Genomic DNA, 14,133 nt, shown 5'->3' with positions numbered 1-14,133 from the left:
GTACCCATTGTAAAATAATTTGTGATAAATATTTGCATTGATAAATATTATAAATATACAAAAACATACATATATGCATGAAAGACAATTTTATCCTTGTATATTTATAGACTATTTCTCAAAGGGGAAGAAAAAAACATGAAACTGTTGATTCTCTCCTATGGAGATAATTCTGGAAAACTTAAGGTTTGGGATAGGAGAGAGATGCTGACAGTAACTAATTTTTATGACGTTTAAATATATGTTTACAATATGCATACGATATTGAAAAATCCACCAGTTCAAAAAGTTAGTGAACTGAATCAATTGTTTCTAGCGTCCATGAAAAGAAGAAATAAAAAATAGGACTTTGATATGATATGATTTATGAAAAGAAAACCAATCACTTGATCAATCTATGCTTTTTTTCAGTATTTTAGATTTTTCAGTTCTTACTACATACTAAGCCCAATAACCAGGTACTTAAAGAACAACAATGACAATAATCAAAGATACCTGCCCTCAAAGAGCTTACAGTTCAGAGGAAGATGGCTATCCTCTGGCTAAGACTTAAAATGTCGAAGAAATTCAGTTCCTTCTGAGCCCATCTCAAGAATTTACTCAGCTCAGCAATCCTCTGCCATAAACCTCATCAGATCTCCTGGTAACTGTCAGTATCTCCAAGAGAGCTGGTGTCCCCTCCACTAAATCTCTAAAGAGATTTCTTTCAAGAAGTGCTATTAGCTCTCATGGGTTCTGTCCATTACACTTTAGAGAATAATTTAATTTCCTAGAGGCGTTTCACCTTTTCCCACCTTCATTTCTTTGACTTCTCTCTTCCTTCTGCTTGACATATTCTTAAGCTTTTGTTCTGTGACTGACTCCTACCCCAAGTCAAATACCGCAAGTGCTTCTCCAGAAAAGCTTTTCTGATCTCTGTCATATGAACTAGGTTAGTAACATTTCTTCCATGTCCCTGCAGCTCTTTCCACTTTACATTCAACCATTCACTTGTCAGGTACTCATAGTAAAGTACTACGAAAGTTGTGAAATGTTAAAATTGTATCCAGATGTATGAACATCTGACATAGAGTAGGAACTCAGGATTGTTTGATAAATTCAACTACAGCTTCCCTGTTCTCCCCTGGCTTCTCCCAGGTTACAGTACTGAACTGAACTTTGTGACTGTTTTCCCTGCATGCCCCACACCCACTGCACCACTTTCCCAAGTCTAAAACATCACACTCACTTGTCCAGTGACATCGCAGGGAAGGAAAACTTGCCCAGGCAGATGCGATAGATAGCACTCAGGGGAATCCACTGAAACTGCACACAGCAGAGCATGATGAAGTCATATTTGCAAATTAAGAGAGTCTTGTCTGTGATCAGCAAAATCCTCTCCTTCTCATTGTTCCAGTGGTCTATCCTGTGAAAATCACCACAGAGAAGAAAAGTCAATGGCATAATCTTTCCAAATAAATCATCTTCACTGAAACATCTCTACTAACAGAAAAAATGATGAGGTTTATCACCTTGGAAGAAAGAGGAGTTGAAGAAAGTCATCCTCTGTCTCTCTCATTCTGGCCCCATGACCAAGGAAGGAGGGAGGTAGAGGATCACAGGAAAATGTTATATGCCCACAGAGCTCAGAGATGATTATCCTTGACAGGTTCCATCAGGGGAATAGCAAGATTGTATCACGTTGGCAGTCAACTGATTCATGCTCCTCCACATCTTCCCAGTTCTCTAGAAAACCTTCATGGAGCCCATCTTTCTCAAAGGACATGAAAAATACCTCTTAATTTCAACTCAATCTGAACGACTAAGCATTGGTTTATGCTAATCTTCAAAGGTCAAATTGCTGAATGAAGATAAAATGGAGACTTGAATTTAGGTTCACTGACTCCCACCCAAGCTATTCCATCATACTGAGCTCATTTTATCATTTTCCTGTGGTGGAAATACAGTGAAATGAGTGAAAATGATTCTTATGAGCCAAAGACAAAGCAGACACTAGGTATGTGTTTACTGAGTTGACTTGTTTCAGATTTCAGAGTCTTTCAGGGTATGCAATGAAATATTCTGAGACTTAAGAATCTATTCAACAGAGAGAACAGTAAAGAGTGAAAGCAATGACTTATTTTTAAAAAGTGAGCATGATCTGAAATTCCTCTCACCCACAGCATTTGCTCTCTTTCTGCTACAGCCTTTGTATATAGCACTGTGTGACCTGTATTATAACTTTTTCAGTGCATATTTTATCTTCCTAAAAAACTGGAAAGGATGACTGGGCTTCCTTGGTGGCTCAGATGTTAAAGAATCTGCCTGAAATGCAAGAGACCCAGGTTCAATCCCTACGTCGGGAAGGTCCCCTGGAGAATGGAATTCCTACTCACTCCAGTATTTTTGCTTGGAGAGTTCCACAGACAGAGAAGCCTGACAGGCTACAGGTCATGAGGTCACAAAGAGTCAGACACAACTGAGCGACTGACACTTTCATTTTACTTTCAAGAGACTGAAAAGAATGATTTGTGATTGATTCATATATGAATTCCCACTACAAATCATCAATCTAATGTAAAGACTAAGACTTGTCACCCTGTTTCCATCCATTCTCACACAAAACCTCAGTGCTGTTCTTAAAATACAAAAGGAGTGATGTTACTTCCCTGTTGACTTTATTAAATGGCACCCTTTCAATTTTAGGTTCGAATCCTATGGTCTGGCGTCTGCCCAGCACCACCTTATAGCAGGCTGAGAAAACTCGATGTCCAAGTCATGTTTTGAATGCCTCATTCAAAGATTTCTTAAACTTCTGTGTAAACTTGTATCCCCATTACATTTTTTCAAAGCATTCTGATCCATTTTCGTTTTCAGCTCTTACCATCATTTGTAAGAAGGAATGATATAGAAGAGGTTTAGTAACTGATACCATGTGAACCTGGACAAGTCAGAACAGACACCGAAGTACAGAGATTAGGGCAATTCCAGTGATTATGGTCTAAGAATCATCCCTATGTATGTGTGTGTGTGCACGCACGCATACACACACACACTCCATGAGGGCAGAGACTGTACAGGGCTATTTACTCTGTTCCTGTCAAATAGTCTTCAGTAAGTAAGTGTCTGTTGTGATAACTGACTGCCAATCGTAAGTCTTTTGGAGGCCTTTGGGTTGGCTGAGTCGGGGGTGAAAACATCCAGCCCTACTAATGACAACCCTTATAAGATTGGACATTGAGCCTGTCTGTAGCTCACATTTCTTGTCTGTGAGATGGAGACAGTACCAGTACTGATCTCATAAGTTCGGGGAGAGGATTCAGGGGCAAACTTCTCAATCAGTGGTTTATAAAGGAGCTGTTGCTATTTTTGGCAGGGAGACAGCAACCCACTGCAGCATTCTTGCCTGGGGAATTTCATGGACAGAGGAGCCTGGCAGGCTACAGTCCACGGGGTCACAAAGAGTCAGACATGCCTGAGCGACTTACACACGTAAGTGACTAGGTGACCTTGAGTAACCCAGTATATGCCCTTCCTCAATATAGTTCAAAGGCAGGCAAGACAAAGTTAGGAGTTAAATCAATGGGGGGAGGAACAGAAGGATATATGAAGAGAAAAGGGGAGGTGAAGGAGGAAGAAATATTGAGAAACAGACATAGAAAGAAAGAACCATGAGGCTGTGGCCTTGTTATATTCTGGCCATTATGCACATACAAGTGTTAGCTTTGCATCTCCCCACCACCCTTGGAAGAAGGTCACACCTTCTAGCTGAAGTCATTCAGCTAGAATATGGAGGTAGAGTTAGTGATACAGAGTCAAGAGATCCGGTTTAAATCTTGGTCCTATGGCTTCCATCCACTCCAACAATGTCGCAAGACTCTACTTCACCAAGAGAAGAGAGAAGTCTCGGTAATCTGTTTAACACTCTGTCTTAGACAGAAAAAGATGAGGACTCTGAAATGTTTTATCAGCTATCTACATAATTTTCTCTAAATAGATTGTATCTACTTAGCAGCAAGTTATAAGCTGTGCCTAATAAACCAAGCTTGTTTTTAGTCTAAAATATCCTCAGATTTTGGTTGAAGGTTTTACTGAAAATGTCAGCACTCCATAATGAGATTTATTTTAAAAGGTAAAGGATGGATTCAGGGGGTAAAAAAAAAGAGAGTTCTTTTTAGGAACACAGAGTGCTCTGCTGTGACACAGACTCTGCATAATTTTCATGTGGGGAAAGTCGGAATCCAAGTAAACACACAGGCTTATAAATAGTTTGGGGCCACCATCTCTAGCTTCTGGGTGGTATATTTATTTATTTAGACTTCAATCACACCTTTTCTTCCCAAAGAACTCTTGGAGAAAACACTGAAATTTATATTCCTAGTATTAATGTAATTTAAGTTTGGTGGTGATGTTCAAAACAAATATAGGAGTAAGAATATCAATAATGATTCTGTGCAATTCATGGAGGATCACAAAGCCCTTGAATATCAATGCTTTTGTTTAATCTTCCCAACAATCCTTTGGACTAGATGCTATTAGCTTCATTTTAAAGATAAAAAAACTAAGGTCCAGAGATCATTACAATAAATGACTTGCCCAGTGCTTTACACAGAGCAAACAGTAGTTCAAGGACCTGAAATAAGTATGGAGACAGCAAATCCAGGCATAGTGTTAGCTTTCTCCCTGGGACCACGAACACTCAAATAAAGGACTTTTCAGCGTGGTGTACAAGTGTGGTAAAAGCCACCTCTGGAAGAAGCTGATGTGATGGTCTATACCCATCCTGGAATCATTATCTCTGTGAAACAGCATCCTTGACCATCCCCTCCAAACCTTGACTTCTTCCAGCGTTCTCTATCTTAGGGGGAAATCCTCCTTAAAGACTCCAAGACTTCGGAGTCTTTTTTTCTCTCATTTCTTCACCTCACATGCTAAGTCCTAAACATTCTACTCCTCAAATACCTCTCAAAACCACTCACTTCTCTCCATCCTGACTTTCAACATTCTAATCCACTCTTCCCACATCTCCTGCCTGGACAACTGCAGTTACCTTCTCAGTGGGCTTGGGCTATTAGCCACCTGGACGTGGTTTATCTACATGTTTTAGTTCCTTCGCAGCCTCATCATGATACTGCAATGAGGCAGACCATTTTAAAACAAATTTGGTCTTTACCTCCAAAGATCTAACTCTAACTCTGGCTTCAAATACTTCAATATCTCTCCATGGTTCTTAGGAGAAATGACCAAAAAAAAAAAAAAAATCACCTAGTCTGAGGTTCTGCAGTTGGACCTTACCTATTTCTTCAATGTCATTTCAGGCCAAGTCTCTGCACCCCTTTCTCCGGGATCTTTTTTCAGTTTCCAGGACTCGCCATGCCTGGTCCTACTGAAGGGTCTTTGCCTGTGTTATTCCCTCTGCCAGCTATGTTGTTCCTAATCTTCTTTACCTACTGAACTCCTACAGTGCTGAGCTCAATTACTCCTTACTCTGGCAAGCTTTCCCACCTCCATGACCACTTCTCCTGTTTCTAATATGTACTTTCATAAACTTCACATCTCTCCTTCCCAGCACTTATCCCAGATGCAATTTCATAGTTATTTCTGTGATTATCTAATTAATGTCAGTCTCCTCTCCTATACTGTAAATGTCACAGAGTCAGGTCTTATCATTATGTCTCCAAAGTAGTAGGCTTCCCCAAAATAGTTCTGGAATGAATTAGTGAAGAAGTAGCAATTCCTTGAGAGAGCAGCACTGCAACACATACATTACCCTATGGAAAACAGACAACCCCTGGGAATTTGCTGTATGACACAGGGAGCTCAACCGAGTGCCGTGTGACAACCTAGAGGGGTGGGAGGGGGTGGGAGGTGGGAGGGAGGTTCAGGAGGGAGCAGACATGTGTATACCTATGTCTTATTGATGTATGGCAGAACACACTATTATAAAGCAATTATCCTCCAATAAAAAATTAAAAAAAATTTGGAAAGATTTAACAGCTCTTGTGTAGTACAACCTATATGCTTTGCTTTATGCTGCTTGAAGAATTTCGTCCTTTGGTTCACACATCAAAATACTCCCCCATAAAATAGCACATTTCCAAAAAATAATAAACCAGTAATATTGGGAAAATGTTCCTACCAAAAGGATGAGGAAGAGCAGGATACAAAGTAGCACCTTCAGTATACTTCCAATTTTGTAACAATGAAGACAAAAATATATGTAGATCAAAATGCGAACACTGATCATTTCTGAGTGGTAGGATTTCAAGTGACTTTCGTTTCTTCTCATGCTTTCATTAATGATGAAAATCACTTAGTTGTGTCCAGCTCTTTGTGACCCCATGGACTGTAGTCTGCCAGACTCCTTTGTCCTTGGAATTCTCCAGGCAGGAATACTGGATCGGGTTGCCACTCCCTTCTCCAGAGGATCTTCCCGACCCAGGGGTTGAACCTGGGTCCCCTGCATTGCAGGTGGATTTTTTACTGTCTCAGCCACCAGGGAGGCCCCATGCTTTCATTAATCAAAGTTTAATTTTTATGATAAATGCTCTACTCATATGATAAAAGAGATATATGCTTTTAATTTTCACTGAAATACAGTTGATTTACAACATCATGTTAGTTTCAGGTATACAGCAAAGTGATTCAGCCACACACACACACATATTTTTACATTCTCCTCCGTCATAAGTTACCACAAGATGTTGAGTGTAGTTCCCTGAGCTACACAGCAGGTCTCTGTTGACTATTCATTTTGTGTATAGTACTATGTGTATTTTAATCCCAAACTCTTAATTTATCCCCTTGCCACTATCCTCTTTCATAACCATAAGTTTGTTTTTTACGTCAGTGACCCTACTTCTGTTTTGTAAGTAAGTTCATTTGTATCACTTTTTTCGATTTCACATACAAGTGATAGCATATGATATTTGTCTTTCTCTGACTTACTTCACTTAGTGACATCGCTAGGTCTTATGACAATTTCTAGGTCCATCCATGTTGCTAGAAATGGCATTATTTCATTTGTGTGTGTGTGTGTGTGTGTGGCTGAGTAATATTAAGATATTTTTTAAAAAATAAGTAAAAATCACCTGTCCTTAAAGTTTTCATATTAAATTCTGTCTGTTTAATGGTGCCTTCCCCTCAGTTCCCTCACCCCTAGTAGATTGCATCTCTCTCATGGTGCTAGTGATAAAGAACACACGTTTCAATGCAGGAGACATAAGAAATGAAGGTTCAGTCCCTGGGTTGGGAAGATCCCCTGGAGAAGGAAAAGGCAACCCACACCAGTATTCTTGCCTGGAGAATCCCAAGGACAGAGGATCCTGGCAGGCTACAGTCCATAGGGTCGAAAAGAGTTGAACACACGCTCTTTAAATACACACAAGCATTTAGCAGTGCTTCAGTTGTGGCCTTAGTCACAGCTTTCTATACTTGTCTTTCCGTTTCCCCCAAACTTGATGGGAGACCCTCTGGTGTAGAGACAGTGACTGAGCCCTGTGTGGGTTCCCTCGCTGTGCCCAGCACAGAGCCAAAGAGAAAGCAAAGTCTTAGCAAACGAGGAGAATGTGGAATAAAAAGCTAGAATCATAAGATTCATCCCCTCAGTGATGAGAGCCTGTCTCTGCTGGCAGTGGATTGGCCACATCCTCCCATCACCGCTATTCCTCCGCACTGACTGCATTTTCCTTCTGCTGGGGAAGGCGCCCAGACTTCATGGAAACCAAGATCCTAGTTGCTCAGGGAGATTTGCAGTTTCCTGGGACTACAACAGTTTGGCCAGCAGAGGGCAACAGCGAACCAGAAATGACAGGCGGGTCCTATCCGAGCAAGCTTCTAGGACCCCCACCGTGTCACTCAAACCATCCCAGATGCCTTGCCAGTGGCCCCAGCCCTATGCCTAACAATACTCTCAGCAGCTCTTTTAGGGCTGTCAGATCAATTTGTTATTTGGAAAAGAGCTTTCTCCCTAAAATATTTTCTTATATTATTCCCTCAAATACATACAATATGCACGCACACAGTTATACACACACATACACACATACCCCACTCATTAGAGACATCTTCCCAGATATTGAATAGAGTGATTGTACCTGATTTATAAATCAATCTTCTTTCCTGTGTCCTTCCAGCCTCTTAGCATAACCAGCCCTTGAAAGAGGAAGACAGCATCTTGGCTAGTCAGGAATCAGCAACTCAGAAGGAAAACACTAAATCATTCATTCCACACATATTCCCTAGCACCCACTGGGGTTCCAGGCCCTGAAGAGAATCCAATTTGGGTTTGCTATTCAAACACAAATAGATGAAAAATGCATGGCATTGAAGCAAAGCAATTTCCCTCCCCCTGAGTTAAGTGAAGTCTTATAAAACCTTTAGCTAAATAACCCACATGCAATTCTTTCAATCATTTGGTTACTCTCTCCCCAGGCCTCTCCAATTTGTTTAAAATAGGGGACCCTTCAAGTAAACACAGTATTCTAATAAAAACCCGATGTCCACAAACCTTCTCTGTTCCCTTCCCCTGACTTGACTTCCTGTGGTTCATTTTTTTCCCACTATCCCATGCAGCCAGTCATGAACCAGGCCCTGTGCTTAGCTACTTGGAATACTGAGAAACGCATTCAGCTCTTAAATAATACACAGTTCTCCACAATGTTGCAGGGGGAGGAATTGCCTAAGGAAGAGTTCATATGCTGTGAGGAGACTGGACAATGAGAAGTCCACAGACTCAGATGTCTGGATTCTCAGCCCATTGTCCACAGGGATGAGGAGAAGGAACCTCAGGCATCTATTTGATGCCCTTAAAGAAGACTCTCTTATCAACTTTTCATTCCCTGCTGTTTAGTGAAGGTCTCAGTGTTGGAAAACCACAGGTTGCAAGGTACAGATGATTCTCTGAAGGTGCACAAAAAAGGGTCTCAGGAATATGTAGTCATTTCTCCAATATGTCTTTAACATGTATCCACAGTTTTTTTTCCCCCTGAGTAAGAGAAGTCCTACCATGAAATTTCATATTGCTCCAACTAATTGCTTCCCTGCTGGCTCAGTGGTAAAGACTCCGCCTGCCAATGCAGGAGGCTCGGGTTCAATCTCTGGTTCGGGAAGATCTCCTGGAGAAGGAAATGGCAGCCCACTCCAGTTTTCTTGCTTGGAAAATCCATGGACGGAGAAGCCTGGCAGGCTATAGTTCATGGGGTCGCAAAAGAGTCAGACACAACTTAGCAACTAAAGAACAACCACCACCACCAGTTGATTGCAGGAAAAAAAAAAAAAAAAACAATGGTCAATGATTTTCCTGGAAAACAAAGTCCTAAAGATGGGATCCATCATGTTTTATGAAACAAAGAGGAAGCCAACATGACCAAGGCATAGGGAACAAGGAGGAGAGTGGAAGGAGATTTAAGCAGAGGCCACATCATATACAGAAATGATCACAATTTCTTTGCAATGTGTGAATATTTCATATTTCACCAGGTTTCTCTGGTAGCTCAGACAGTAAAGAATCTGCCTGCAATATGGGAGACCTGGGTTCTATCTCTGGATCGGGAAGATCCCCTGGAGAAGAAAATGGTAACCCACTCCGGTATTCTTGCCTGGAGAATCCCCATGGACAGCGGATCCTGGTAGGCTACAGTCCGTGGGGTCACAAAGAGTCGGACACGACTGATTGACTAACTCTTTCACATTTAAATGGTTATTATCACCACTCTCCAGGTGGAGGAACCAAGCCCCAATAAAGTAATGTGCATCTAGTACCAATGACAGAGCCATCTGACCCCCAGCCCAGGCCGTGTACACTTCCTCTAGTGGCTTCTGCCACTTACTTTCCCTATCCCACAGGCAAATGTGCCCTCCCTAGCACAGGACAGTCAGTAAGAGGATATTTTAAAAGCCACACAAAGAGAAGACTCTGGGCACACCCCATCCTTCTCTCTTTCCCACACAAGGACTGAAAAGCTGTTGAACAGCTCTGTCTTCCAGGGCACACCAGGCGCTAACAAGAGGCCCACCCGCTGGGGGGCTTCTCTCCTCCCCTCCTCCCCCGAATTTACTTCAGGGGATTCACTTGATCGGAAGCCAAAGAAGCTGGCAGGAGAACAAGGACTAATTCTGAGGAGGCGGCAGAAAGGGAAGAACAGAGGGACAAGATACAACAGATGCTCACATCTTGCCACCTCCATTGTTTTATTCTTTTAAACGGGAGAGATATTTGCTTACTGTATGTATTATTATAGTTACATCTCCTTGGGTACAGGAGACACAGCCCACATCAGGCAAGTCCAGGAAGAAGAGTGTGTTATAAAAATACTCTGAGGAATCCCACAGAAATTCAAGAACAGGAACCAAAGCACAGTTGGGCTTTAGGAAACCTGGAAAGTCACGAGGAATGAAATTTACTCTCTGGGGAGCTGTCTCATGATGTCTGTGTATCCTTCTCACATCTCATCTGTTTCCGACTGATTGGTGTGCTCCTTCTGCTCACTGTCAATGTTATTTTCCTTTTTAGTTCTACCTTGCCTGTGACCTTTAATTCTATCCTAAGTCCTGACTATACATGAATTTTCAGATTTGCTCTCATAACTACCTGGCTTCTGTAGCCCTAATTCTCCCAGTTCAGACTCTGAAGGTAGGGGGATCTTTAGTCCAGGTTATTCCTTTGGGTCCCACAGCAGCTAGCAAGTTTAGCTTCTATTTCTCCAATCAGCTCTGGCCAGGGGCTGAAGTTATGTAGGAGAAAATAGGAGTTGCCAATGAGAAATATTTTATTCTTCTTTTCTAGAATTGTTTTAACTAATTGTTTAACTAATTCCTTTGTCTTTCCATAAAAACTTTAGAATAGTTTTATTTATATTTACAAAACTCTTGCTAAGATTGAAAGGAATTATGGTGAATGTGTATGTCAAATTTGTGGAGAATTGACATCTTTACTACACCGATCCTTTCAATCTATGGATATGGTATTTAGATCTTTGTTTATCAGCATTTTGCAGCTTTCGGCATATAAGTCCTGTATATATTTTATTAGATTTACACTTAAATATTTTCCCTTTTTTGAGTCATTATTAATGTTATTGTATTTTTATTTGTTTTTGCCCTAGTACATAGAAATAAAATTGATTTTTAATTTTTATTGAAATGGTTTTTATATGTTGATTGTATATCTTGCAAACTTACTAAACTCATCTATTAGTTCTGGAAAATTTTTGGTAATTCTTTGGAATTTTCTTCATAGATTATTATGCTTACTGCAGTTAGGGCCAGTTTTTATTTCTTCCTGTTGGATCTGTATGCCTTTTATTTCCTGTCTTGCTTTATTATGCTGGCTAGAACTTCCAGAACTATGTTAAATGTTGGTAGTGAGAGTGGACATACCCATTCTGTTTCCAGTCTTAGGGAGGAAACGTTATCTCTTTCCCAAAAGTATGATGTTAATTATAGGTTTTATGCAGACTTTCTTTATCAAATTGAAAAGATTTCCCTCTGTTTTTTTGTGTTTTTTTACTATTTTTCTCATGAATGAATGTGCTGAATTTTGTCAAATGCTTTTTCTGCATCAATTGATCTGATCATATGATTTTTCTTCTTTAGCCTTTTAATATCATGGAGCACACTGATTAATTTTCTAATACTGAACCAGCCTTGCATCCCTGGAATAACCCCACTTGATCATGGTATATATTACATTTTTTATATTGCTGATTTCTGTTTGCTAATGTATTGTTAAGAATTTTTACATCTATATTCATGAGGGGTATTGGTCTGCAGTTTTATTTTTGTACTGTCTTTGTCTGAATTTAGTATCAGGTTAAAACTGGCATCATAGAATGAGCTAGGAAGTGTTCCTTTCTCTTCTATTTTCTGGAAAAGAAAAAAAAGTGAGTCACTCAGTCCTGTCTGACTCTTTGCAACCCCATGGACTATATAGTCCATGGAATTCTCCAGGCCAGAATAGTGGAGTGGATAGCCTTTCCCTTCTCCAGGGGATCTTCCCAATCCAGGGATCAAACCCAGGTCTCCCAAATTGCAGGCAGATTCTTCACCAGCTAAGCCACCAGGGAAGCCCAAGAATACTGGAATGGGTAGCCTATCCCTTATCCAGTGGATCTTCCCAATCCAGGAATTGAACTGGGGTCTCCTGCATTGCAGGGCATTATTTACCAACTGAGCTATGAGGCAAGCCCCTTTTCTGGAAAAGATTATGTAAATTGGTATTCATTCTTCTCTAAACATTTAATACAATTCTCCAGTGAAACCACCTGCGCCCAGATATTTCTTTGGGGGAAGGTTTCAATTACAAATTTAGTTCCCTAATTGTTAAATTATCTATTTCATCTTGGGTGAGTCATGGTGGTTTGTGTGTATTGAAGAAATGGTTCATTTCATCCAACCTGTCAAATTTATATGTGTAGAATTGTTAGCCATAATTCTTTATTATGTCTCTGTTTTTTATCAGGTCTGTAGTGATACACCCTATTTTATTCCAAATATTGGTAATTTGTGTCTCCTTTTCTCCTTTTTTTAAATTTTCTTTGTCATTCTTGCTAGCAGTTTGTGAATTTTATTAAACTTTTCAGAGAATCAGATTTTTGTTGATTGGGTCCTAGTATTGTTAAATTATTCTAAATGTATGCTGAATTTCTGCTCATTTTTATATCAGTTATTGAAAGAATGGTCTCAAAGTCTCCCGGATAATCATGGATTTGTCTATTTCTCCTTTCAGTTCTATCAGTTTTATTTCAGATATTTTCCAGCTGTATTATATGGTGCATACACATTTAAGATTGCTCTATCTTCCTGGATGAAAGGATTGACCCTTTCATCATTATACAATTTTTCTCAATTTCCCTGGTAATTTGATTTGCTTGGAGGTCTTCATTTTTATTAATTCACATAGCACAACATTTCAGAAGCCACAGTAATTTTTAAACTTGGTAATTCTTTCTATTGAACATATAGTGGAAGCAGAAGCTCTTTTCTCTTCGCATTGACTACTCTTCCTAGACCAAACCTACTTTCCCTACATCAGGGAATTTTGGGATAACCCACTCCAGTGTTCTTGCCTGGAGAATCCCAGGGACGGGGGAGCCTGGTGGGCTGCTGTCTTGGGGTCACACAGAGTCAGACACGACTGAAGTGACTTAGCAGCAGCAGCAGCAGCAAGGACCCCAGAGGGTTGAAACAATTTCCTCTTTGTGAATCAGGCAGCATGTTTATTCATAAAAGACTATAATAGTTGTTTGTATAACAGCTGTAAATGGATTGATATGTATGGACTGTAAATGGACTAAATGGATTGATAGCCTCCATATTAAGGTTGAGGTCTTATTTGTTTTCTTTACTAAAACACATATTGGCAGTCCCCTAAATAATCAAGACTAAGTTTAAAAAGAGCCTCTTGATGAGGGTGAAAGAGGACCATGAAAAAGCCAGCTTAAAACTCAACATTCAAAAAACAAAGATCATGGCATCTGGTCCTATCACTTCAGGACAAATAGATGGGAAAAAAAGTGGGAAAAGAGGCAGATTTTATTTTGTTGAGCTCCAAAATCACTGTGGAGGCTGACTGTAGCCACAAAATTAAAAGACATTTGTTCCTTGAAAGAAAAGCTATGACAAACCTAGACAGCATATTAAAAAGCAGCAACATCACTTTGCCAACAAATGCCCGTATAGTCAAAGCTATGGTTTTTTTCTGCAGTTGTATACAGATGTGAGTTGGACCATAAAGAAGGCTGAGCACCAAAGAACTGATTCTTTTGAATTCCAGTGGTGAAGACTCATGAGAGTCCCTTGGATAGCAAGATCAAACCAGTCAATCCTAAAGGAAATCAACCCTGAATATTCACTGGAAGGACTGATGCTAAAGCTGAAGCTCCACCTGATGCGAAGAGGTGACTCACTGAAAAAGACGCTGAGGCTGGGAAAGATTGAGGGCAGGAGCAGAAGGGGATGACAGAGGATGAGCTGGTTGGATGGCATAACTGACTAAATGGATATGAATTTGATCAAATTCTTGGAGACAGTGAAGGACAGGGAAGCCTGGTGTGCTGCCGTCCATGGAGTTGCAAAGACCTGGACTCAACTTAGCGACTGAACAGCAACAACAAGTTTAAAGTTACTGGGCAATTGTTTCCAGAATCTATTGCC

The 14,133-nt window shown here is 40.3% G+C and overlaps 1 protein-coding gene across 13 annotated transcripts in view; it reads right to left on the bottom strand.

The window, feature by feature from the left end:
* Window positions 1-14,133, bottom strand: part of TPRG1 (tumor protein p63 regulated 1) — a 373,176-nt gene that overhangs the window by 218,214 nt on the left and 140,829 nt on the right. For all 13 annotated transcript variants that reach the window (XM_086399009.1, XM_086399037.1, XM_086399080.1 and 10 more), the window contains one exon: window positions 1,229-1,405. In XM_086399009.1, the coding sequence (XP_086255135.1) occupies window positions 1,229-1,405 (177 nt within the window). The remainder of the gene's footprint in view (window positions 1-1,228; window positions 1,406-14,133) is intronic.

Source organism: Bos grunniens, chromosome 1, assembly GCF_055505025.1.
Source record: "Bos grunniens cultivar Pamir isolate PY7600 chromosome 1, Bosgru_T2T1.0, whole genome shotgun sequence".
In the NCBI taxonomy this organism is placed as follows: Eukaryota; Metazoa; Chordata; class Mammalia; order Artiodactyla; family Bovidae; genus Bos; species Bos grunniens.
Note: the sequence above shows the minus strand (reverse complement) of the source record. Positions and strands in the feature narration are given on the sequence as shown.